We start from the raw sequence: 25,011 nt of genomic DNA, 5'->3' as shown, positions 1-25,011 counted from the left end.
TTGGAATGAAAACTGACCTTTCCCAGTCTTGTAGAAACTGCTGAGTTTTCCAAATTTGCTAGCATATGAGTGCAACACTTTCACAGCATCATCTTTTAGGATTTGAAAGAGCTCAACTGGAATTCCATCACTTCCACTAGCTTTGTTTGTAGTGATGCTTTCAAAGGCCCACTTGACTTCACATTCCAGGATGTCTAGCTCTAGGTGAGTGATCACACCATTGTGATTATCTGGGTTGTGAAGATCTTTTTTGTACAGTTCTTCTGTGTATTCTTGCCACCCCTTCTTAATATCTGCTGCTTCTGTTAGGTCCATACCATTTCTGTCCTTTATTGTGCCCATCTTTGCATGAAATGTTCCCTTGGTTTCTCTAATATTCTTGTCTTCAATGTCTTTGCATTGATCACTGAGGAAGGCTTTCTTATCTCTCCTTGTTATTCTTTGGAACTCTGCATTCAAACGGGTATATCTTTCCTTTTCTCCTTTACCTTTTGCTTCTCTTCTTTTCACAGCTATTTGTAAGGCCTCCTCAGCCAACCATTTTGCTTTTTTGCATTTCTTTTTCTTGGGGCTGGTCTTGATCCCTGCCTCCTGTACAATGTCATGAACATCTGTCCATAGTTCATCAGGCATTCTGTCTATCAGATTGAATCCCTTGAATCTATTTCTCACTTCCACTGTATAATTGCAAGGGATTTGATTAAGGTCATACCTGAATGGTCTAGTGGTTTTCCCTACTTTCTTCAATTTAAGTCTGAATTTGGCAATAAGGAGTTCATGATCTGAGCCACAGTCTCCTGGCCTTGTTTTTGCTGACTGTACAGAGCTTCTCCATCTTTGGTGATAATCAGTCTGATTTCGGTGTTGACCATCTGGTGATTTCCATGTGTAGAGTCTTCTCTTGTGTTGTTGGAAGAGGATGTTTGCTATGACCAGTGCGTTCTCTTAGCAAAACTCTATTAGCCTTTGCCCTGCTTCATTCTGGGCTCCACGGCCAAATTTGCCTGTTATTCCAGGTATTTCTTGACTTCCTAATTTGCATTCCAGTCCCCTATAATGAAAATAACATCTTTTTTTGGTGTTAGTTCCAGAAGATCTTGTAGGTCTTCATAGAACCATTCAACTTCAGCTTCTTCAGCATTACTGGTCGGGGCATGGACTTGAATTACTGTAATATTGAATGGTTTGCCTTGGAAACAATCAGAGATCATTCTGTCGTTTTTGAGATTGCATCCAAGTACTGCATTTCAGGTATCCATATTTATATACATTAATCATTCAAACTTGAAAACAGTCATTGCTCCATTTCATCAACTTATTTTGCTCAAGGAATCTATTTCTCCAGGCATATCTTTAGCTCATGCTAAACTCAGTTTTGTCTTCTAACGTCTTAAGAGTGATTATCCCAAGTAGAAGTAAATTGATTTTGACAGAAAAACTTCTAAGATTTGTAGAGTTTGTTGCAATGTTAAACAAGATTTCCTCATTACTTAAAAACTGCATGTTTACATATTTTGAAATATATCTTTGTCTTTCTATCTACTTGTTTTCCTACCTACCTATCTACATTTGAGTTCAATTTGCCTCTTGAAGTCTAGATTTTAATATCAATGTTTAAAAAAATGTGTATAATTTTGTAGTGATTTTTAATATACATAAAGCTTTGTTTTCTTTAAACTTTTTTTTATTCTCTCTTCATATTAATCTGTGGACTCACCTGGAATGGTCTGTTTCTAAGACTATAGCAAGTTCAGGTCCTTATGCAGATTACAAACAATATATTAGTAAATTCATTCCAGTTTAAGGAATGATTCTGGTTATAAAAGAGTGTTCTGCTTTCTTATTTCCTTGCTTTATTGTATATCAGATTTGTCAGGCATATAAAATATCAAATTACTAAATGCTAATTTTATTAGAGTTTTATGCAGCTCATGTGTACAAGTGTTGTTAAAGTGTCTTGTTAAAGACAGCAAAAGAAGGATTTTAAGAATTTGGATGTGAAGCAATTTTCTGCTTCATAAAATACAGTTAGTGTCACCTTATGTTAACAGGAGCATTTTTGGATGTGTAGCTTTTTTTCTTCAAGTTTGCTTTTAATGAAACTGACTTGGTATTCCAGGGCACTCCTTCAACCCAGATCGAAAAAATATTTATAGTAAAAGCTATAGAAGCATATGGAGAACATCTATCTAGACCTGAATCTTCATGCTAATAGTTCAGCAGACTCATCAATTCAACATTCTCAAAATGAATTCTTTATTATTCATTTTCAAACACTATGATATTCATTTGACCTGGTCCTTCATTTACTGTCTGCTGTTTCCTTAGGTGATAATTATTAGAACCACTGTGTTTATCCCAGTGTCACTGTTTACTTCATTAAACCTCTCAAAACCAGTCAAAATCTTCTTTCAAAATGACTTATTTGGAATACATATTTTGCTTTTCTTCTTCTTAATCAACATGTCTGTTATAGGTCCTCCATTTTTCCGGCAAAGTTTCCTGTAAAGGGTCAGTTAGTAAGTATTTCAGGCCAGCTGGTCTTGTGATCTCTGTCACAGGAATTCCTTTATGGAGAATAACTGAACTTAACCTAGGAATTCTACTCTTTGCCTTAGATCCTAAATGTGCAAATGTAGTTAAAACTTAAACAAGAGCAAAGATTTCCATAATGCTATTAGGTAGGGTGACCATATAATTAATGTAGAATGGGAACCACTACGCTTCGGAGAGAGAAAGAAATGGGGTATTGGGACAATAGGGCTAATGCAGGCTTGTACTGAGAAAACGGCACATGGCATTCAGAGCATGAGTCTAAACCTCATACTTCACAGACATTTCTAGTTGACGAATTCTGGGCTCAATTTTGGTAAATCTTTTTAGTCAGGTTTTCTAGTATATTTATCTCCTGCCACATTCACTTTATCTTAGACAATCTAGGTTTATGTTTGCATACAATAATTTAAATATGTGAAGCATTTTATGCCACTTCCTCTGAAATGTGGATGCATCAAGGATTATTCTCTCTTTTCATAGACTGAGTGCATGGATCCATTTTAACTCCATCTTCTGATATGAGTAGAAAACTTGACACACACAAAAAACGATACAGGACTAACTCTCCTGTATGAAATAAACTGTCCATATGCCATTTTTACTGCATGCAATCTTAATAGATTATTTACAAATAATTTTCCCCATCTATGTGATATTTTTACTTTCTGCGATTCCCAATTTTAGCTGTTTTTTTTTTTTAATGAGGACTCTAGCTTGCCATTTACTCACTTTGCATGGATATAACTTCAATTATTAAAGGAAACTTTATATGTATCATTTATAACAGATCATTCAGATAAGTTCCAAATAGAGGTTAGTGTAAATATGCTATTAATAATAAACTCTTTTAAGTGGGCAAAGGGAGGCCTTCTTCTGTTTTGGGTTGCTTGTGCAGCTTGTGAATGTTCTTAGCAAAGTCACATCTACTAAGAGTAGGCATAGAAGCCTAATAGAGATATTCATTTATTTTTCCCTTCATCTCTCCAACCACCCATCTTTCAAAAATTTTTATTTTAAATCCTGGCTCCACTGGTTACTAATGTCAGGACCTCAGCTTAGCTTCTCAAACCTTCCTAATTCTCATGTACTTAATCTATGAAACAGGGATCTTAAAAACCTCTTAATGTGATTGCAAAGACTGAATGAAATAATGAATTTGGAATTAAAAGATTAGTGGCAGTAAAGGCTAGCCTGTGATGCCTGGCACATGGTAATAGAGGATAAAAGGTAGGTACTATAATTACGTTAAGCATCTCCAAGGTAAGGCATTCTTCCCCTTAAAACAACCCCCTTGTCTTTTCTTTTAAAGCTCATGCAATTTAGTAGCAGCAGGAAATCTGGGAAAAGATGAAATAAACCTGTGTGCTAGCAGAGTGCAGAGGAGAAAGAGATGAATTCTGATCAGGGCACAGATCAATACAGAGGTCTTCTCTGGTGGCTGAAAGACATTATTTTAGGAATATAATATCTGTGTATTTTTAGGAGAGCCTGTCATTAGAAACTGTTGCAGACAAGGTCATGATACATGGAGAGAACAGTCCTCCCTCAGAATTGTCATTGAAGGGAAAATTTGAGATCTGGGATGAAGGAGAAGGTGGTTCTCTAGAAAGGAGAAAAAAAAAAGAGTGTCACTAATCTGGAATTCGCTGATCTATTTTATAATAATCCAGAAAAGGAAAATTGGAATGCTAGTCTTTGTTCAGGCTTCCCTGGTAGCTCAGGTGGTAGGATTAGCCTGCAGTGCAGGAGACCCCAGTTCGCTTCCTGGGTCGGGAAAAATCCCTGGAGAAGGGATAGGCTACCCACTTCAATATTCTTGAGCTTCCCTGGTGGCTCAGTGAGTAAAGAATCTCCCTGTAATACAGGAAATCTGGGTTTTATCCCTTGGTTGGGAAGATCCCCTAGAGGAGGGCAAGGCAACCCACTCCAGTATTCTTGCCTGGAGAATCCCCATGGACAGAGGAACCTGGCTGGCTGCAGTCCAAGGGGTGGCAAGCAGTCGGACACGACTGGGTGACTAAGCACAGCACAGTCTTTGTTCAACCAATAGATCACTTTTATCTTGAAATATCTTCTTTGTTTTTCCCTAATAAAGTGTTATCAGCTTGGTCAGATTGCCCTAAAGTCATATAGAAAGATATCTCTCTGGAAGAACACTATTTAGATGTTCGTAAAGCTAAAGAAATAACAACATTGTTACATGCATTGTATCTCTGACGCCAGACTTGAGAGAAAATAAACTCTCTAGCATTTGGAAAATTTCATAAAAGTCATAAGCAGTATGTTCATATCAAGAAGTATAAAATAATCATATTTCAGCTTTTCTCAGAGAAAGATTTTCAGTTCAGTTGTCACTCAGTCATGTCCGACTCTTTGTGACCCCATGAACAGCAGCACACCAGGCCTCCCTGTCCATCACCAACTCCTGGAGTTTACCCAAACTCGTGTCCATTGAGCTGGTGATGCCATCCAACCATCTCATCCTCTGTCATCCCCTTATCCTCCTGCCCTCAATCTTTCCCAGCATCAGGGTCTTTTCCAGTGAGTCAGCTCTTTGCATCAGGTGGCCAAAGTACTGGAGTCTCAGCTTCAACATCAGTCCTTCCAATGAACACCCAGGACTGATCTCCTTTAGGATGGACTGGTTGGGTCTCCTTGCAGTCCAAGGGACTCTCAAGAGTCTTCTCCAACACCACAGTTCAAAAGCATCAATTCTTCTGTGCTCAGCTTTCTTTACAGTCCAACTCTCACATCCATACATGACCACTGGAAAAACCATAGCCTTGACTAGATGGACCTTTGTTGACATGGTAATGTCTGCTTTTTAATATGCTGTCTAGGTTGGTCATAACTTTCCTTCCAAGGAGTAAGCGTCTTAATTTCATGAGAAAGATTTTAGCAGAAAGCAAAAATTCAGAAACTATCCAATGATATTTTTATCATTTTCTTATGTAAGTGTTGAAAGAGCTGACTTGAGTATGAATATATTGTATTTTGAACATTTTTCTACATCTTGACATTAGATTTCCAGCAAAACAAATACTTAAACCAACAAACTACTTTTACTAAATGTTCTCTTCTTACCACAATATGTCTTTTCATTATAAGACTGTTAATCTAAGGTTCACCTAATACTCAATAGTCATTTCTATTTTTTTAACCTAGAAGCCAATTATGAACTTTGATTTTTACTTTTCAATGTTGGTTTCCCTGTCCTTTAAGGATATTTTTCCCTCATAATAATTTAGAACCTACTGTTTTTAAATTGAGAAATTCAGTTTCATTCTTGGGCAATTAAATTTTACCTATTTCCCGGGGAACTCATTATTGCATTAGTACAAACCAGCTAAGGGAATGGAATATGTAATTTAGCACTAGAATGATCCCTTTTTAGCTACTCCATATATGTTTGTTAGATTGCATTTGTTGAAGTTCAGTTTTCTAAATTATAACCAAATAAAATGCAGCCACCACAGTTGGTTAACACATAAGCAAAACTTTAAAATCACTTGGATAATCTTGAAAAAGCAAGTATAAACAGATGTGATGCTAAATAATTCTACAGATTTTATCTCTAGTTTGCCAAATGGTGCTCAGATGGAATGCAAACACAGCATCATTCACTGACTGGAAAATCAAAGACAACTTTAAAGATGCCTTGATATTTCAGGTGGGACTTTGTTACCAGGAGACTTGGCTCAAGCACCTGTTGCTTTAGATTTTGGAAAAAAGAAAGCTGGTTTCCAATCTGTATTCACAGTTACCCATCCAGAGAGACTGGCAGATGGCCAGGGGCAAAAAGGAGACAGAGACCAAAATGCAAAATATATGATAAATGAAAGATAGAGAGCTTTAGATTATAGATAGATAAAATACATAGTTCAGTACATTTTTTTTTCCAAAAAGAATTAAATGCATTTTATATCCAAAAGGCTAATAAATCCAATGCATCTCTTCTGGAGAAAGAAATATTGCCCATACATTCAGCACTGATAATTTTCTGTTCCTGAAAGGCTCTTTAACTTTAGAATTTTCTGAAAGAGTATCTACTTTTTCTTAATACACTTTAACATTTATTTCCTTTCTTTTAATATTTATTGATTGATTCGGTGTAGGTAATATGTACATATGTAACTTCAAACTCTATAAAAGGGAATCTGATGAAATGATATTCTCTTTTTATGTCAATTTCCAATTCATGGCAGTTTTCCCAAAGATGAACTCTGTTACTAACATCTCATGTACCTTTTCAAAAGTACTCTCTATATCAGAATACACTGACATTACACCTCATTATACTATTATAATTACACTTATTCAAGCTGACTTTGGAACGCTTAGAAGGAAATAAAAATAGACTCTAACTCTGTATTCTTAAAAGACAACTTTGTTTATGCTATATTTCAAGATAATCTAATTAAGAGATGTACTAAGATTCTTTATTTAAATTTGAAGGATTAAAAAGGGCCTTACACTAAATGAATTCAAAATTCAATTAACTGCTTATAAAAGCACTGCATGTCAAAAACAATTATCTTGGATGTATAGTATTTCTAGAAGTATCTTTGCTCTTTCAGAATAGTGAATTTCTACTTTAGAAGCAGTAATTTAAAATTTAATTTAAAAATTCAGAAATCAAACATGTTCCAACAATTCTAACTAGCCAACAACGTTCCAAAATAATTTTATTTATTTATTATATATGCTATACTTGGCCAAAAATTTCTTGTTTTCTATTATTATGATCTATTTTGTTAACTCTTGATAGATTTTAACCACAAATATTTTCGCCTTCAGAGCTTTTTTTCCGTAGTATTTCTCTATTCCAAATTGAGGACAAGTGTTTCCATACTGCAGGCTTACAGGATTCTCAGCCTACATGTGAAAGAGCAGCATTCCCACTGTATCAGTCAGTCTCCCATTACCCCAGGATCCCCTGAGGAGGGCTGTTAAAAAGTTAAATCCTTGGGCTTCACTCTGGACTTACTGAATATGCATCCCTTGGAGGGTTTCAGAGATATTTGCATCTAAACAAGCTTTGGTAGAAGAAAATTGCTTTACAATGTTGTGTTGGTTTCTGCTATACACCAGCGTGAATCAGCCATAAGTATATATATGTCCCCTCCCTGTTGAACCGCCCTTCCATCTCCCACACCATCCCACCCCTCCGACTTGTCACAGGGCACTGGGGTGAGTTCCCTGTGTTATACACCAACTTCCCACTAGTTGCCTACTTTACATATGGTAATGTATATGCTTCAATGCTTTGTAAGCAGTTCTTCACTGTACTTGTATGTGAGAACTACTGAACTTACAGCCATTCAGATGTAAAGAACATAAGAAGCAAACATATCTAGATGACATATTGATTTCACATTTTAGCATATACAATCAAAAAGCTTTATTGATTTGTCCAAGATTAGTCAGTTAACTCTTGGCTGTGGCTCTAGGTGTTCAGACATCCAGTCTGAATTTACTTCAGGCAACAAAACATGGCTTCCTCTCTAGTTTCAATTTTGGGAATTTTGATTCCTTTTGAATAACTCAGGAATGCTTCCTCCATTTAGGGCTCCTCTTGAAGTTTGGCTGGTTAGTACTCCCTGACACAGAAAGTCCATTACACTTAATAAGTATACACTAAAGAGAAAGAATTTCATTTAGTCTAGATTAGTGCTACTGTGGTCACCAGTTTCAGATTTAAGGGCAATTTATCCACTGTTGCTGAGTGTATATAATTAAAGCCTAATGTTTCCTTGATGCTTTCAATTAGAAGTGATAGCAATTGTTTTCTTTTTGTCTATCAGGAAGAACAGTTAGAACTGGACATGGAAAAACAGACTGGTTCCAAATAGGGAAAGGAGTATGTCAGGCTGTATATTGTCACCCTGCTTAATTAACTTATATGCAGAGTACTTCATGAGAAATGCAGGACTGGATGAAGCACAGCTGGAATCAAGATTGCCAGAAGAAATATTAATAACTTCAGGTATGCAGATGACACCACCTTTATGGCAGAAAGTGAAGATCTAAAGAGCCTCTTGATGAAAGTGAAAGAGGAGAGTGAAAAAGTTGTCTTAAAACTCAACATTCAGAAAACTAAGATTATACCATCTGGTCCCATCACTTCATGGCAAAATGATGGGGAAACAGTGGAAACAGTGACAGACTTTATTTTTGGAGGCTCCAAAATCACTGCAGATGGTGACTGCAGCCATGAAATTAAAAGATGCTTACTCCTTAGAAGAAAAGTTATGACCTAGATAGCATATTAAAAAGCAGAGACATTAGTTTGCTGACAAAGGTCCGTCTAGTCAAAGCTATGATTCTTCCAGTAGTCGTGTATGGATGTGAGAGTTGGACTATAAAAAAAGCTGAGTGTCGAAGAATTCATGCTTTTGAAACGTGGTGTTGGAGAAGACTCTTGAGAGTCCCTTGGACTGCAAGGAGATCCAACCAGTCCATCCTAAAGGAAATCAGTCCTGAATATTCATTGGAATGACTGATGCTGAAGCTGAAACTCCAATACTTTGGCCACCTCATGCAAAGAACTGGTTCATTGGAAATGACCCTGAAGTTGGGAAAGATTGAGAGCAGGAGGAGAAGGGGATGAAAGAGGATGAGATGGCTGGATGGCATCACTCACTCAATGGACATGAGTTTGAGTAAACCCTGGGAGTCGGTGATGGACAGGGAGGCCTGATATGCTGCAGTCCATGGGGTCGCAAAGAGTCAGACATGACTGAGCTACTGAACTGAACTGATCATAACTAGGCAAAGTGACATAGCATTCCAATTAATTTTTTATCAATGAAATAATTTTTTTGTATCTGACATAAGTACATAAGTAAGGAGATACCTTCTATCAAAGAAAAAGTAAATTTTGCTATAGTTATGAATAACTTCATATTTTGTATTTAAATCTGACATTCAATTTATATACTGAAAAGAATAACATTTTTGGCAATCAAAATATTACTAATCAGTAATTCTTTCAAGCAAATAGAAGAGATTTCAACTTGAAAGTCAGTGTATTGGAAAACAGATCAATAAAAGTTTATTTAAAAAATTTAAAAATCATTGAGTTCCAAATCTCCATCTGAAACTAGGTGCATTTTCAAACAGAGCTTTATTCTACCCCAATCCACTGAAATAAGCCTAAGGCCCTCTAAGGATTATAATTAATTTTGGATCAGGGCTTCTAGATTTCTTAAATGGCTTCTATTTGATTATTAGGTCTGGACTTCACACCTTGTCATGAAAGTTAATAGGCTTCGTTAAGTGAAAAAATCATATAAATGAATAATTTACAAGTAGCTTCGAATGTGAATTTATTAGACCATAATGTCAAAAGTGTTACAGACTAGAGCTTTGTCCAAGATATAAAAGGTGCATTTAAACAAGTAAAATTATACTCACTCTATCTACTGATCTTCTTAATTTTACAAATTTCAGACTTGACCATAATTTCATAGTATATTGCTTGTCACTGAAGAACCATAGGTTCCTGATCCTCTCCTACAATCTTAAAACCTTGGATTAAATTAAGCCTTACTATTAAATCAGACCAACTTTATATAGCTTTGTATGGCCCTCTAGGGCTTCCCTTGTGGCTCAGCTGGTAAAGAATCCACCTGCAATGTGGAAGACCTAGGTTCAATCCCTAGGTTGGGAAGATCCCCTGGAGAAGGAAAAGCTACTCACTCCGGTATTCTGGCCTGGAGAATTCCATGGACTTTATAGTCCATGGGGTCATGAAGAGTCGGACACAACTGAGAGACTTTCATTCATTCATTCATGGCCCTCTGAGGATTATAGTGGAGTTGCATGTTACTTCAGGGCTAGATATTGAGGTGGGTAAGTAAGTAAAAATCATACTCAGTCAAAATATGCTTGGAATTCCCTTAGTTACAGCCCTCTCAGGAGCCTGACATTCTGTTCTTCCTTCAATATCAGAATGGGCTATGGAGTGTGAGGTTCTTGGTGATGAAGTTGTTGGCTTGCTTCTTTGGATAATGAAAAATACCCACTGTGTCTTTAAACACTAGAGTCCCACTCAATGCAGCAAAGGTGCCTGTGTTAAGGGGTACAAAAGACCAAGATCAAAGGACAAAGATACGTTCAAGTCACCCTGGTGCTGTATTTTTGAAGCATAAGATTACTGACTGGTGAAAGGTGAGATCAGCTGCACAATTTAAATTTGTTCTCTCCAACTCCCTTTTTTCTCCCAAATGTAGGCAATTTAATTTCTGTAAGCTCAATGAAAATATGAAAAGAATTCTCTTTTAAAAAATTAGACGTGCTTTTATTTGTTGCTGTTGTTGTTTAGTGTCTCAGCCATATCTGACTTTTTTGGAGCTTCATGGACTACAGCCCATGAGGCTCAGATGGGATTTCCCAGGGAAGAATACTGGAGAGGGTTGCATTTCCTATTCCAGTGGATGTGCGTTTCTATCCTTAATTAATTTAGGTTGATAATATATTTCATATTGTTAATGAATTAGTAGCCAATATTTCTGACTTTATGTATTTTCAAGATTTTTGAAATGTATTACATGTGATTCTTCCTATTTTTCTTTTTGTTACTGCAAAGAAATCCAATTCATTTAGTGGAAAATAATAGGCAGTGCCAGAAGATGCTCAGGGAGATGCAGTAGAAATAATAGGTACAAAAAAAAAAAAAGAGAGAAGGGTTATTCATAAACATCACTCCCTCTTCTCATATTTTTTCTTAAGTAAATATGCTATAGTATTCTTCTGTAGATCCATGTCTTTACCATTAGGAGAGGTTTGCCTATTTTATTTATTCTTTTGATGGGTGGAATCATAGAATATATTTATTCCCAAATTTTTACCAGTACCAGTTTTATGACTTTGACTGGAACTAAGTAAATATAAGGTGGAAAATTCTTTTAAAATGAGGCACCAAGAGACTAACTCCTCAGTGTTCAGAGTGCTTAATGATAAATGTTGACATTTTATGCCGGGCATCCCCATAATTCTTTCCACAGCCATGTGGTTGACACGGACACAGCCAACGGGGAGAAATGGCCAATGTGAGCAATTAGAATTCCCAGTAAGGTGGAAGTTTCTGGCCTCAATTATCTCACAGTTCAGTCCAGCCTGTTTGTGTTGGAATCCTTTATTAGGTCCAGTGCTATGCTGGGTGCTATGGGAGACACGAAAATGAGTAAGACTAAGACTGTATTTCTACCCTTTAAAGAATTTATGTTCTTTTATGTCCCTTTTGTTGGTTCCTCCTTTTGTCATCAACTTCATGTGGCAAAATTCAAATCACAGGAAAGAGTACATAATGAAAAGCAATACTCATTCTCCTCCTATCCCTGTTCATTATCATTTCCCTGGAGACAAATATGTTTATCAGTCTTTTAGATATTTTCTCTGAGATTTTCTCTGTCTAAACAAACACACATGCCTACAAATACTTTAAATAATTTTATGTAATGGAAAATCAGCATCATACCTCATTATGCCAAGCCATAGGCTGGTTCCTGGGATGTCTTCTGTTTTCAATTTATATTTTCTCCACAGCTGATCTCATTCAGTCCACTGAATTTAAATGCTATCTATATGATAATAGCTCTCCAATCTGAGCTTCTAGCCATAACCTTTTCCTGGAATTTTTGGCTCATATATCCCTACCCACCCAGTATTTCTACCTGAAAGTCTGACAGGCACCTTAAACTTAAAGTCTTTATTTATTAAAGAGTTTACCCCAACCAAACTCTTTATTTCTCCTTCCCCTAGCCTCTTTCTCATATGCCATCTTGCCTATCTCAAAAAGTGAGCATCAGTATCCATCCCACTGGTCAAACAAAAATTTAGGAAGTATCCTGGGCTCATATCATTGTCTTTGCCTTCATTTCTAATCCATTACAAAGTAATCTGTCTCCCTTTGAAATGCGCTTTCCTTTCACTTTGGTGTAGCTGGTTCCCAGTTGTTTTGTTGTTATTGTTCAGTCACTAAGTCTGTCCGACTCTTTGTGACTCCATGGTCTGTAGCCCGCCAGACTCTTCTGTGCTTCACTATTTCCTGGAGTTTGCTCAAATTCATGCCCATTGAGTCTGTGATGCTGTCTAACCATCTCATCCTCTGCCGTGCCCGCCTCCTGCCCTCAATCTTTCCCAGTTGTTTAGATTTAAGTTTAACTGTCACTGTTCCCAAGAAGCCTTAGCTGGCCACTCAGTCCAGAACAAGTACCAGCTCTCTAAACTTGACAGACCACTCATCATCAACTGACTTTTTAATTTAATTATCAATTCATTCATTTTCCAGTTTAATATGCTAAACTCTAAGCTGCATGAGAACTTTGCCTTGATGGATGCCTCACTAGTTTTCTAACTACCTCAGTGCTTAGACTAACACTTGCTGTTTAGATCAATGTGGAAAGCAGTCAATACATTTTTAAGTAAATGAATGAGTAAATAAGTACTTTAAGAGCCAAAATATATTGGCTTTGCCAAAATGTTCGTAACATCCATAACAGTGTTTGGAAAAATCAGAACAAACTTTTTGACCAACTCAATATTTTCAGTTAAAAACTAAACATTTGGAAGGTGATGGCTGATGAAACCAAGGTCTCTTCACAAAGACAATGTTACTTAGCACGAAACCAACATGTACACTCCTGTTATCAGTTTTGCTATATTTTACCTTCTGATGTCCTATTTATTTCCTTTGGCCTAGCACTCACCACTACTAACTTTATTTCCTGCATATCCCTTTGCTTAAACTCTATCTTGCTTGTTAAACATGTAAGCTCTATGAGAGAAGTAATTTTCTCTCATTTACTATTGACTTCACAATCTAGGATATTAACTTAAACACAGAGATACTAAAATTTTTTTGTGGAATAAGTGAAGATAAAAGGTATGGGTCAAAGTGGTTGATTCAGGTCCTCTCAGCTTTCAGTGAAGAAATAAAAACAATCTTGTCTAGAAGTAATGACCACCTATCCCAAGAAAAGTTTTTCTGTGGGCCATACTGTGTGGCTCACAGCTTCTTAGTTCCCAGACCAGAGATTGAACCCAGGCCCAAGGCAGAGAAAGCAATTGAGTTTTAACCACTGAACCAATGGGAATTCCTCCAAGAAAACATTTTTGATCATTGATCTCATTAAATGTTCCTATAACTCAAATTCCTTTAGACCTTGGATAAGCCATAATAAACATTTTGCCTTGGTTTTGGTTTGTTGAAAAATGGGAGTTAAAGGAAATAAATAAACCAATTAAAATTATCTTATCTTTTTAGAGGAAGCCCAACTTGAGAATTTAGTAATTGCCACCAACTGATTATCATTCAGGGATAACAAAGCACAAAGGGAAACGTAAGAAGCATGGAAGAAAAGAGTCTGAGAGGCAATTTTCATGCTCCTTAGGATAAGATGTCTCTTGTTTTGTTGAATTTGTTAACAAAAGCTCTAAAGTCTAGGGAAATGCTACTGGGCAGCAAAAGCGAAGTTTTGATGCTCACAGGCCTAAGGAGAAATTAATAAAATGCAGTGGGGAAATTAAGTTGAACAAAAGTGCAATGAGCCATAGTTAAACCAATTAATTAAGCAGGTCTTGATATGTATATAACTGAGTTGCTGATAAATTAAAAATAAATCCAAGATTTTAAACTGGTGTTTGGTTGCATACCAAACAAACTTCAAGTTTTCTGCATGTTACTATTCATGGTAACATGCAGAAAACTTGAAGTTTTCTTTAATACTCTTCTTTGACAAATTCCTTCCTCATTCATATGCATCATCACCTTTCTTTTTCCATTAATCTTAAAAAAACCCCTATGCTTTCAGTAACACATAAAAGTCATGCTTCGCTTGATTCTCTTCTGCGTTCTTTTCATGTCAACTTCAAAACCATGTAATTTTCTTGCACCCTCAATTACAGAAATATTCACTTTCCCATAGTATGTCAACTGTTTATCAGGAAGTGGTTAAGAGTAAGTAGCTTAGTACACCTGTGGCCTGGTCTGTGTGAGGCAGAAAAGGTGAGACATCAAAATGGCAGGCTGGAGCCAACGCAACACTGTAAAACAATTATCCTCCAATTAAACAAACAAACAAACAAAAAGTCCCCAGAAGGCTAGAAGTCACACAGATTGAGTTTCAATTCCAAACTCATCACTGAAGAGCTCTGAGATCGTACACAAATGACTTAGCTCCTGGAAGCCTCAGTTTCCTCAACTATAAAAATGTTGTATGAATTAAATATCTTTGGAAATTCCTTGGAATGATGTATGTCAGAGAAACTTCTCAATAAAATGGGAGCATTAACAGTATAAAGAAGTTTGTGACTTGTGGATGTGTTTTGATTGTCAAAATTGCTTGCTTGAAACCCTAAACATATATTTACATCAAAAATGTTTTTAAAAAATAATGAAATGGTTAGTGGAAGGTAGATTTCTAGACTAGTGTCCCAAACCTTCATTTACAATATCATTATTTCAGTTGAGAATTGTCCTAATAGTTCTCTAGGTGAGGTGGCTAGTTCATCCTGGTTTTCTGTCAACGTTCCTGGTTTCAGCACTGAACGTCCCTCATCCTGTGAGACATTTCATTCCCAGACAAACTGACTCATGATTCCTTCATTTGGAACCTAACCATCAATCATTCACTCATTCATGTTTCTGCAGTAGCAGGTACATCCTTAGGCTGTGGAGATATGGAGACAATTCACTTTTAATAAACTCAGAGCCTAGCAGAGGAGACCAATAAGAGACAAACGTCCATAAGCCCTGAGCAAGATGCTAAACATAGAGGTTGGTGCAGAATGCCAGGAACCACAGGCTTCCCAGCTGGCTCAATGGTGAAGAATCCTCCTGCCAATGCAGAAGACTCAGGAGATACAGGTTTGATCCTTGGGTCGGGAAGCTCCCCTTGGAGAAGGAAATGGCAACCCACTCCAGTATTCTTGCCTGGGGAATCCCATGGACAGAGGAGCCTGGGGTGGGGGGGGTGGCTACAGTCCATGGGATTGCAAAGAGTAGGACATGATTGAATGACTGAGCACAGATGTACCCATGCCAGGAACCACAGCATTTGGGCACCGCACACAGACTCAGATGAAGGAAAGTTGGTGAACACTAAACTGGAACTTGAATTAAGTTCGCACCCCATATCAAAACCTTCTACTTCATTCTTCTGGGCATTTTTCATGTTTTAGTTCAGTATTATTTAAATATACATATTAAAATGCCATATCTTTAGGTTCATTCTGGTCATCATCTAAACAGATTTTGACTAACTTCTGATCTGCATGTAATTTGTATGCATTGTCAGCAATATCTGAATCTAAAGGACTATAAAGCCTTAATTTTATAGTAGTTCTTCCCACTCTGGAGAGACAGCCAAGAATCTACTTTTAAGAACATGAATAGCTGGCTTGATTTTGCATTATTCGCAATTCATTGCACAAAGGAAATTATTGGAACAACATGTTACGTTGAAAATAAAGCAGCAGTTACAGTAAATACTATATTACTCTATTATATTATAGTGGTTGTCCTAAACTCAGCAAGTTACACATGTTTCCAAAAGCTTGTTATCAAGGAATTGGAATTCTATTCTTTAAGCTTCAGTAACTTCTAAAGTCTTCCTGAACATGCCTCTATCATCACTGCAAAGGCTGCAGTAAGATGATAAGGCACTGGCTTCTTATAAAACAGAAAGCTCTGGCGGAACATGTAGGAACCTGAAGACTCAGTTCTCCTCCTGGAGCAAGAAGCAGATTTTTCATGAACTCTGAAGGTGAGAGGGGACTTATTCTCAGACACACTGGAAGTTCCATGGTGGGCAGTGAAGTGAAAGTGAAAGTCACTCAGTCGTGTCTGACTCTTGCGGCCTCATGGACTGTAGTTGGCCTGACTCCTCTTTCTCTGTCCATGGAATTTTCCAGGCAAGAATACTGGAGTGGGTTGATCTATATGACCCACTGCTGCTCTCCCAGCACTTGGGACATAACTAATGCACAAAATGGTTGAGTATATAAAACACATTTAAATGTCTTCACTCTGTATTTCCAACAAATGATCATCCAGTCTCTGAAAAACCCTACAGACTGAAAAATCCTCTTTGCATTCATGAAAATCGGTAAAACTCTTTGACACCAGCAAGTGATGCAGCTTAGGTTTCAAAGTCAGTTAGTTACAACTCAGGCCCAAACCACACATTTTATTTATGTAGCACAGATCAGTTAGTGTCATCATATTCCTCAGCCTCCGACTATACCTCCAATCCTGGTTGGTAACCTCTGAGATATTTATAGGAATTTGCTAAGAATGTTAATGTGATTAAGCATAAAACATCCTTGTTACTGTGAAGATATATCATATCATGATTTCTGAAGACTATGAACCAATAGCATCAATTTATAGATTCATCCATCACCATCATCTATCTCAAGCCCCATTATGATGAGAAGTAGGTCAGATAATTGTCGTATGGACTACAAAGATTGTTAGTCATTTTGAGCAAACAGAAAAATATGACAATTCCCTCATCTGAGCACTTTGGTGTTTTTTTTCTTTTTTTTTTTAAACATGTGTATATTTGTTCATGTATACCCAGTCAACACACCTTACACATTCAAAGCTCAATGGAAGAGTACAAGCAACAAGTCTTCACAAAGTTTTTAAATGTGTTGCATTATTCTCTTTTACCTTTGAAGTTTGCTACACCAACTGCAGTTGAAGCCAATCTGAGAGGATACACAGGGGCCGCAACCATTGAACTGGAGGCATGCTAGGAAACAGGAGAGAATGGATGCATCAAGACGAGGAGCATGAAGAGGAGGGGAAAAAAAAAAAGACAACGCCACTAAAATTGAAATCACCAACGCATCCCCATGTATATGCAGGATCCAGAGACCCATGCATAAATAGACCATATCATCAAACCTGCAAATTGTTTTCCCACCCAGTTTTGTTTACACGTTAACTTACTAGGCAATGGGGTCATCTCCACAGCTGAAATATTGGTGATTTTTGACATCTGTAGTTCCACTCGGTGGTATTCATAAATTGTTCTTCTTCGAACATCTGGAAAAACAGAAAATAGAAAAAAAAAATCCCCTTTCAACATTTTTTCACTTATTAAAAAAACTGTACTTTAATAGTGAAAGTAGAGTTATATGCTTTTCACCTGATGGGCCTTTAAAATAAAAAATTTAAATAATCAAAGCCTGCAAAAAAGATTGAGTATCAAAATCTGAAACTCAGTGCCCATGTACCAGAAATCTTTCACCAGGAAATTGAAAATGTTCATTAGGGTCTCAGATTTCTCACTTATTTAGCAGGGTTCAAATCCATTTTCAAACCCAGCGTATACTTAAGATATTTTCTTGATAGAGTTATACATTTTGAAAGAACTTGACATATGAAATCAAGAAGGTAAGATAATCCCACTTCTCTGAAGTTAAAGTGAGAAAGTGAGTCCTTTAGGAATGGGTAGCAATCGAAAAATTTTTCATAACCTAAATACACCTGGTTTAGCTAGAATAAGAGTCTGTTTTAAAGGTTTAGGGTAAGTTTCTTTAATAAAATTGAAGACAGAACTTAAATCATTAAAAAATCAATATTGCTATTTATTAAATAGAGTGTCATATCCTATGAAGGTTAATAACTAGCACTTATATTGCATGTAGGAATTTATAATAATTCATCAGCAAATCCAGCCATGTTCCTGAAGAATAGGTTAGATGAAAACTTTGAGAAGAACTTTAATAAGTAAAAATCAGATAAATACAAGCAAGTGTATTTTGTAACAAAACAAGACACTGATGATGTGTTCAAAATCTACTTTAAAAAAAGACCTGAGTCTTATACTTATTAGCTTGCCTGACTTTGGTAAGTATAAATAGAAATGTAATATTATCAGCATTTTACTTAGCTCTTAGAATGCTTACAATAACAGGAATGCATTTCTTGATACTATGATACCTATCAGGAATTATTTGACAAGCTATAAATTATATTTTAAACATTGATTTTAGGAAGTCATATGTCATAGTGTTAATAAAAAATTCATGCATTTGAACAGTCTGGTTCAAATCCCAGTGTTGCTACTAGGTATGTCATAACCTTGGGCTCTTGTTATCCTTTCTGTCCTTCACTTTTCTCATCTATAAAACAGAGATAATAGTACCTATATCACAGAGTTGTTTTGAGGATTAAGATGACATAGTAAATGAAAGTTGCTTAGAATAATCCCTTTCACACAGTAAGTGTTCAGAAAATGTCAGATATAATTTTTGTCTAATTTCAATATGGCAACCATAGATCATACTGCATGTAATGATCTAACTCCTATAGAAATTAGGAATTAGGCCCTGTAATTAGGCTTCTAGGATTTTGTCTCTCATTTTACATTAGGGAAGGTTAAATTTTGATTGAAGTCAATAGACCCAACAATCATGTCCTCTAGGACATGAAGCAGGAGTGTGGTAACTCAGAAGACAGAGAGCTGTCCGTTAGTAACAACGACCAGGAAATGTAACCCACTCCAGTACTATTGCCTGGAAAATCCCATGGATGGAGGAGCCTGATGGACTACACTCCATGGGATTGCAAAGAGTTGGACACTACTGAGCGACTTCACTTCCACACATCTGGGAGGGAAGTCAAATATTTACTCACAACCTACACGTACTTCCTTTTCTCTCTATGCATATTCTTTCACCCACTTCTGATTATTCTCCATGAAGTTCTACAGCAGAAGAGGAAGGGGGAGGGAGTGGCCCAAAATGAACTCTGTGGGGGCTGGGTTACATCTAGAGCCCTTCACCAAATACATCTTCAGGTTTCTCAGATTAGGAAACACTGCTTAGAAATCCAATTCACATCTTTCTGGCATAAACGAAAGATGCACATATAATTTTCAAGTGAAATTTTATCCAACATTAGAGAAAATGCTAATTTCATGGTATTTAGTAAGGTGTCTTGATGTACATGAATCATGTCTTCTCTGTCTAACTTTTAAGGCATATGAAACCATCACTCGGCTTCTGCCTAAATGCTATACATTCCTATATACTGGTTTCCTATACATTTTACTGAACAATTTAGTTCTTAGAAATAAATAAATAACATGGACTTGCCATGGGATCACTGTGATCGGGTTTTTTGAGCCTTCTTCATCCTAAAATTTGCATAGTATCTATTACATTAGTAGGTGCTTAAAATACTAGTTTTCTTTTAACTTCATACTATACTTTGAAAAGCTCAAACAATGGGCATGACAGTGAAGCCTCTGGGAGTTTATTATTGATGAAGCAGATGGGATAAGGGGAAGGAGTGACCTTTTTTGCCATGCTAGTTCTATCACCTTGCTCAGACACCTCCAACAACTGGGAGGAGATGAATTTAACAAAACCAAAATCAATAAGAATGAGTTTTGTTTGATGATCTGCCAATTAATGACAGCTTCCAAATGGTCATTTCTGTTGTATTTCAGACATCTCCCTGTCAAAAACAAGTAATTAGGCATGTATTTACTGGTAGCTCCTGCCAATGCTAGAAGCTTTCATTTGATTCCAGAAATGTATTTTACTCATGTGTCTTCTTAGGAAACTAGCCAAAATAATGATGAACCAAACATTCCGTCTTGTTGTGATGCAGCTTCAACTGTTTTATTACATCTTTACAAAACCAAGATCAACTATAGTACCCATGAAGGGCTTTAAATTTTTTTTTTAATGAAATGAAATAAATTTCTGAGCAGCTAATACATAGAGAATAGAATTCAATAATCAAAATCTTAAGGCAATATGATTCAAAGCATAACTATTGAATTGCACTTTTTAAAATATTTTAAGCCATATCAGCAGGAGGGACTGAGTGATCATATGGAAGCACCAGGAATTCTCTCCAATCAATATCCATTCTAGCTCAAATGGAAACAGTTTAATGAGTGCCCTGTGGCATGATTAGCGATGATCTAGTTTATTTGTCTGCTTGAAAAGTAACATTCACAGAGAGAATGTATGAGTTATTTCCTAAATTTTCTAAATTGTCTGATTCTTATATTTATATAAATATTTTAATATCTTGTCTGAATTGTCAGGTAAATGATTAGCTAACATGTCCTTATCTATGTGTTGCAATGCTTAATGACTAGTCCCAAATGATTATTTATTTTCTTTTCTCGTTCCAACTGAGCCCAGCACACAGCACCATTTAGTGAGAGTACTCTTTAATGCAAATAGCATGTATTGCAAAACTCAATGACAAGTTCATTCCCAGCATAAAGACTCAGGAAAAAAAGGGACTCTTGAGCAAAAAAGTACACTATTACAGAAGTCATAAGCTTCCCATACAAAAATCCAATGCGTGAAAAGAATTAGCCAGTTGGAACTGTGAAATAAAGCATCTCCAACAGAAGATACTTCTGCCTCAAATATTTAAAAATATGTATTTATTCTTATTTATTTAGCGGCACTAGGTCTTAGTTGTGGCATGTGAATACTTAGTTGCAGCATATGGATTTAGTTCCCTGACCAGAGATCGAACTCAGGCCCCTGGCACTGGGAGCACAGAGTCCTAGTCACTGGACCACCAGGGAAATCCCTGCCTCAAATGGTTTAAAATTCTCTCTATAGTTCTAATTCTATTAAACAATAATATAAGTTAGCACTGGACAAGGCAACATAAAATTAGGTGACCATGAGGTACTAATCTGAACCTCACAGATTTTCCTCTCATTATTCTTTTGTGTTCATAAAAATTCAAAAAAACAATTTCAATTATGTCAAAATTAATCAGTGACTTCTAATATCCAAAAAATTATTGTTTTTTGCTTCTTTTGAAAAATCAAGATCAATCAAATAGGGTATGTGAGAACTGTATGTATTAAAGCAATAAAATATCACTTTGCATAATGCTTTCTATCTTCGAAGAGTTTTATGAGCGGTGACTTGATGGGGAAAATGTCATGATTTCTATTTCTGCTTCCTTTTGTTGAGCCTGGAGTGAGCTAGTGTGTACTTGACAATGGAGTGCCTAATGAAGCTGTGCAGTAAAGAGAAGCAATTTTATCTTCTGTAAAAATGAATAATTTTGAAGTGTTTTTCATTTTGAGGAGAGACAAGGTTAGATGACACAATTTACTGAAGGGTTTGTAGATCGATCCGTCATTAAATGAATGAAAAGTTCCTGATAACTTTGAAAATAATAGATGAGGCTCAGTTCTTCTGAAAGAGCTTTAATTAGAGTGTATAAAAATTAAGGGAAAATATTGTCAACATGTTCTTTCATTTTAGTTACTAAGTAATTATAATAGATGTGTCCTACTACCAAGTCCAAAATTATACACATTTTTTTAATGGGGAAAATCAGTTACAGCGGAATGCTTAAATTTGAAAATGTATCACTGGATCATTTCTAAAATCTTAAAGCCTTTCAAAAGGCAAAGAAGTAAAAAGTAGGTTAATATAAATATTATACTTGAAATTTAATGTTTTATTTCAACATGTATATATGGTTCATTGTCACCATATATTCAATATGGTAACCGTGAACCATACACAACTCTTACAATTGAAATTAATTTAATCCAATTAAAAATTCAATTCCCCTGTCTCACGAGTCACATTTCAAGTGCATGGTAGTTACTTATGCTAGTAAGTCCATACTGGACAATTTAGTTTAAAACATTTCAACTGCACAGAAAGTTCTATTGAACAGTATTGGTCTATGCTACTATTTTTACTTTTTTTTAGAATTAAAGCTTAAGGTTTTTGTATAATAAAAGTGCATCTCTGTTTCTTTTTAAGTTACATTTTTTTTAGTCTGTGCACATAATTTTGATCAAGCTCTTTGAAAAATTGCTGCCTATTCTGTAAGTTCATAAGGAAACCATGTATGGTAAACTACATATGATGTTCATTAAAGAGTTCTCTAAATCCCTAAGTATTTTTAAAATATATTTGCTTCCCAAATTATTTTTGAAAATGCTGTTTCTTAATGAGCTGTGAATAATAATAACCAACAAAGTGAAGGCACAAACAGTGTCAGTATATTTAAAATAGGAGACGCCGATGAGAAAGGGATTGGTGGAAAGAGCCAGTTAATGTATGCTGGTGGGAAGAAAAAAGTGGAGTATTCTAAGGGATTCAGAAATTATCATTATTTTAACCTGTAGTAGAACAATCTGAAGTTAGGTCAGCTGCTTTCCAGATTAGTTTCTAGTGCAGGAATTCTACATTCAGGTGTAACTTTGACGTTACTGAAATGACATAGCTTTGAATTTCCAAATAAGCCAACCATGGAGACACAAGTGGATTTTCTGCATTTCTTGCTGGAAATGTTATGCTCATTAAGTTCAGAAGGTGAAGGAAAATGTGAGGGATGATGGGGAAAGTCAGCACTCTGGAGACTGACTGAAATTCAAAATGTTAAACAGGAGGAGAGAAACAAACAAGTATGAACGGAATCAGTGAGCACTGTCCATTTATCCAAGAAGACTACACACCACGTAAAAGAATCTGGAGGGACATAAGCTGAGACTGAGAAACAGTTATTCAGTAGAGCTACTTAGCAAGAACGTTCGGCAATTACACATGATCTATGAATAGATGACAATGTCAGAACTTTCTGGTAATCACAAGAATATTAGAGCAACAATGAAATACCATGTTCTGCATATCAAATCTGTGAAGTTTAAAAAATGATAATAGTGTCTGAGAGCACTTGGGGGAAAAGGGTATGTAATATGATGTTGCTGGGGGAGTAAATTGTTACAGCCTTTATAGAAAACAATTTGTCAATGCACATAAAAATCCATTAACATTTAATGGTTGCATATTCACTTTATATGAATTAGATATGTGTAAACATTTAAAAAGAGGATGTTCAATACTGTTGTTTTAATGATAATTAACATGAAAAGCAACCTACAAGACCAACCAGTACAGAAACAAATTATATAAATTATGAAACAAAGGAATTTGTTGCAACTATTGATGACCACATTTAGACAGGTATTTAGCAGTGTAGGAAAAAAAATGTTGTATATAAGAAAAACAGGTGCTAAACATTTACAGGATAATAACAGTTTTCTTCCTGTGTGTGTATACACTATAAACAAAATACTGGATGAAGATACAAGGAAATATTGATTGTTATCGCTCTGTAGTAGATTTATGGGCACTTTAATTTCCTTCTTTGGGTTTTCTATTATTTTAAAAATTCCCTTGAATTAATATGGACTGTGCTCATAATCTCAAGTATGTTTTTACCTCATATTTCTATAATCTATAAACAAGTTCATTATATGTAGACCTATTTTTCACATCTGTTCCTTTGGAGACTGAACTGACTTATCTCTGTGGTTTTCATTCTGTTTCTAAAGTTCTATAAAATATTTTATGAAAAACAGAAGGTATCATGTCAATATATGGCAAAAACCACTACAATATTGTAAAGTAATTAGCTTTCAGCTAATAAAAATAATTTGACATTGCCAATAAATAAACTTTTGTTTAATACATTAAAAAAAAAGAAAAAAAAGAAAAACAGAAGGTAATGCAGACATATACAACCGACAGACACAATAGGTTAACAAACAAATGATGTCATAATCAGAAAGAATGAGTTTCAGAGAGAGTGTCAAAGTGTCCTTGGGTGGAAATTCCCTGTGGCCTCACTCTCCAGGGAACTGGGTCTGGGTGTGGACACCTCAGTCAGCCCTATTGTCTTTTTAAAGTAACAACGTTGATGCTGATGAATAAACAATACATGTAAATACAAATACAGTGTTCCTTTGTGCCAGGTACCACATGCTATACACACACTGTATCTTTAGATACCAAGATGGTCATTTTGCATATAGAGAAAGTTATAGAAATTAAATAAAATGTTCAAGGTCTCATGACCAGTATTCACATGACAACATCCCTTAAACTTTCTGGACTTTTAACTAGCTTTTATCTTTTACTTTCTTCAAATATAAGAATTAATTTCATCACAGACATTTTTCATTTTTTTTTGAAGGAGGAAAGGAATTTCCCTTGTAACCTCAGAACTGTTTACTAACTTAATAACAATGCCTGAATTCCCTTTGATATTTTAAACTATCAGATCACCTAATCTTTTTTGAAAGGTAAAGTCTATTTTAATAAGCCATGCTAAAAGTTATAAGGAAAACATTTATTATTTGGAAGCCTTTAAAAACTGAAAAAAAATTGTTTTGTTGTTGATGTTATGATGAAAGGGAGGTGCATCTTCATAATAAACAAATTCCATTTGCCTTATAGCTTTTTGAACGCTTTACCAAACCAAACCTTTACCAAATCTGATAAGAATGGTATAGTAATTGTGGGTCCACTGGGAAGAATTATTCTCATGGTTGTCATACTTTCCCATGTTGTCATGGCTAGATTAAGCCAAGGATCTAGATTCTATAACCCATGTAACTAAATTGATTGTGTGTTAGTTAGTTG

General features: G+C 35.8%; 1 protein-coding gene across 2 annotated transcripts in view; it reads right to left on the bottom strand.

Moving 5' to 3' along the window:
* Positions 1–25,011, bottom strand: part of PLXDC2 (plexin domain containing 2) — a 421,899-nt gene that overhangs the window by 83,683 nt on the left and 313,205 nt on the right. For both annotated transcript variants that reach the window (XM_043883300.1, XM_043883301.1), the window contains exons 8-9: positions 17,519–17,614; positions 17,237–17,318 (exon numbers count right to left, since the gene is read on the bottom strand). In XM_043883300.1, the coding sequence (XP_043739235.1) occupies positions 17,237–17,318; positions 17,519–17,614 (178 nt within the window). The remainder of the gene's footprint in view (positions 1–17,236; positions 17,319–17,518; positions 17,615–25,011) is intronic.

The sequence above is a fragment of the Cervus elaphus genome, chromosome 23, assembly GCF_910594005.1.
Source record: "Cervus elaphus chromosome 23, mCerEla1.1, whole genome shotgun sequence".
In the NCBI taxonomy this organism is placed as follows: domain Eukaryota; kingdom Metazoa; phylum Chordata; class Mammalia; order Artiodactyla; family Cervidae; genus Cervus; species Cervus elaphus.
Note: the sequence above shows the minus strand (reverse complement) of the source record. Positions and strands in the feature narration are given on the sequence as shown.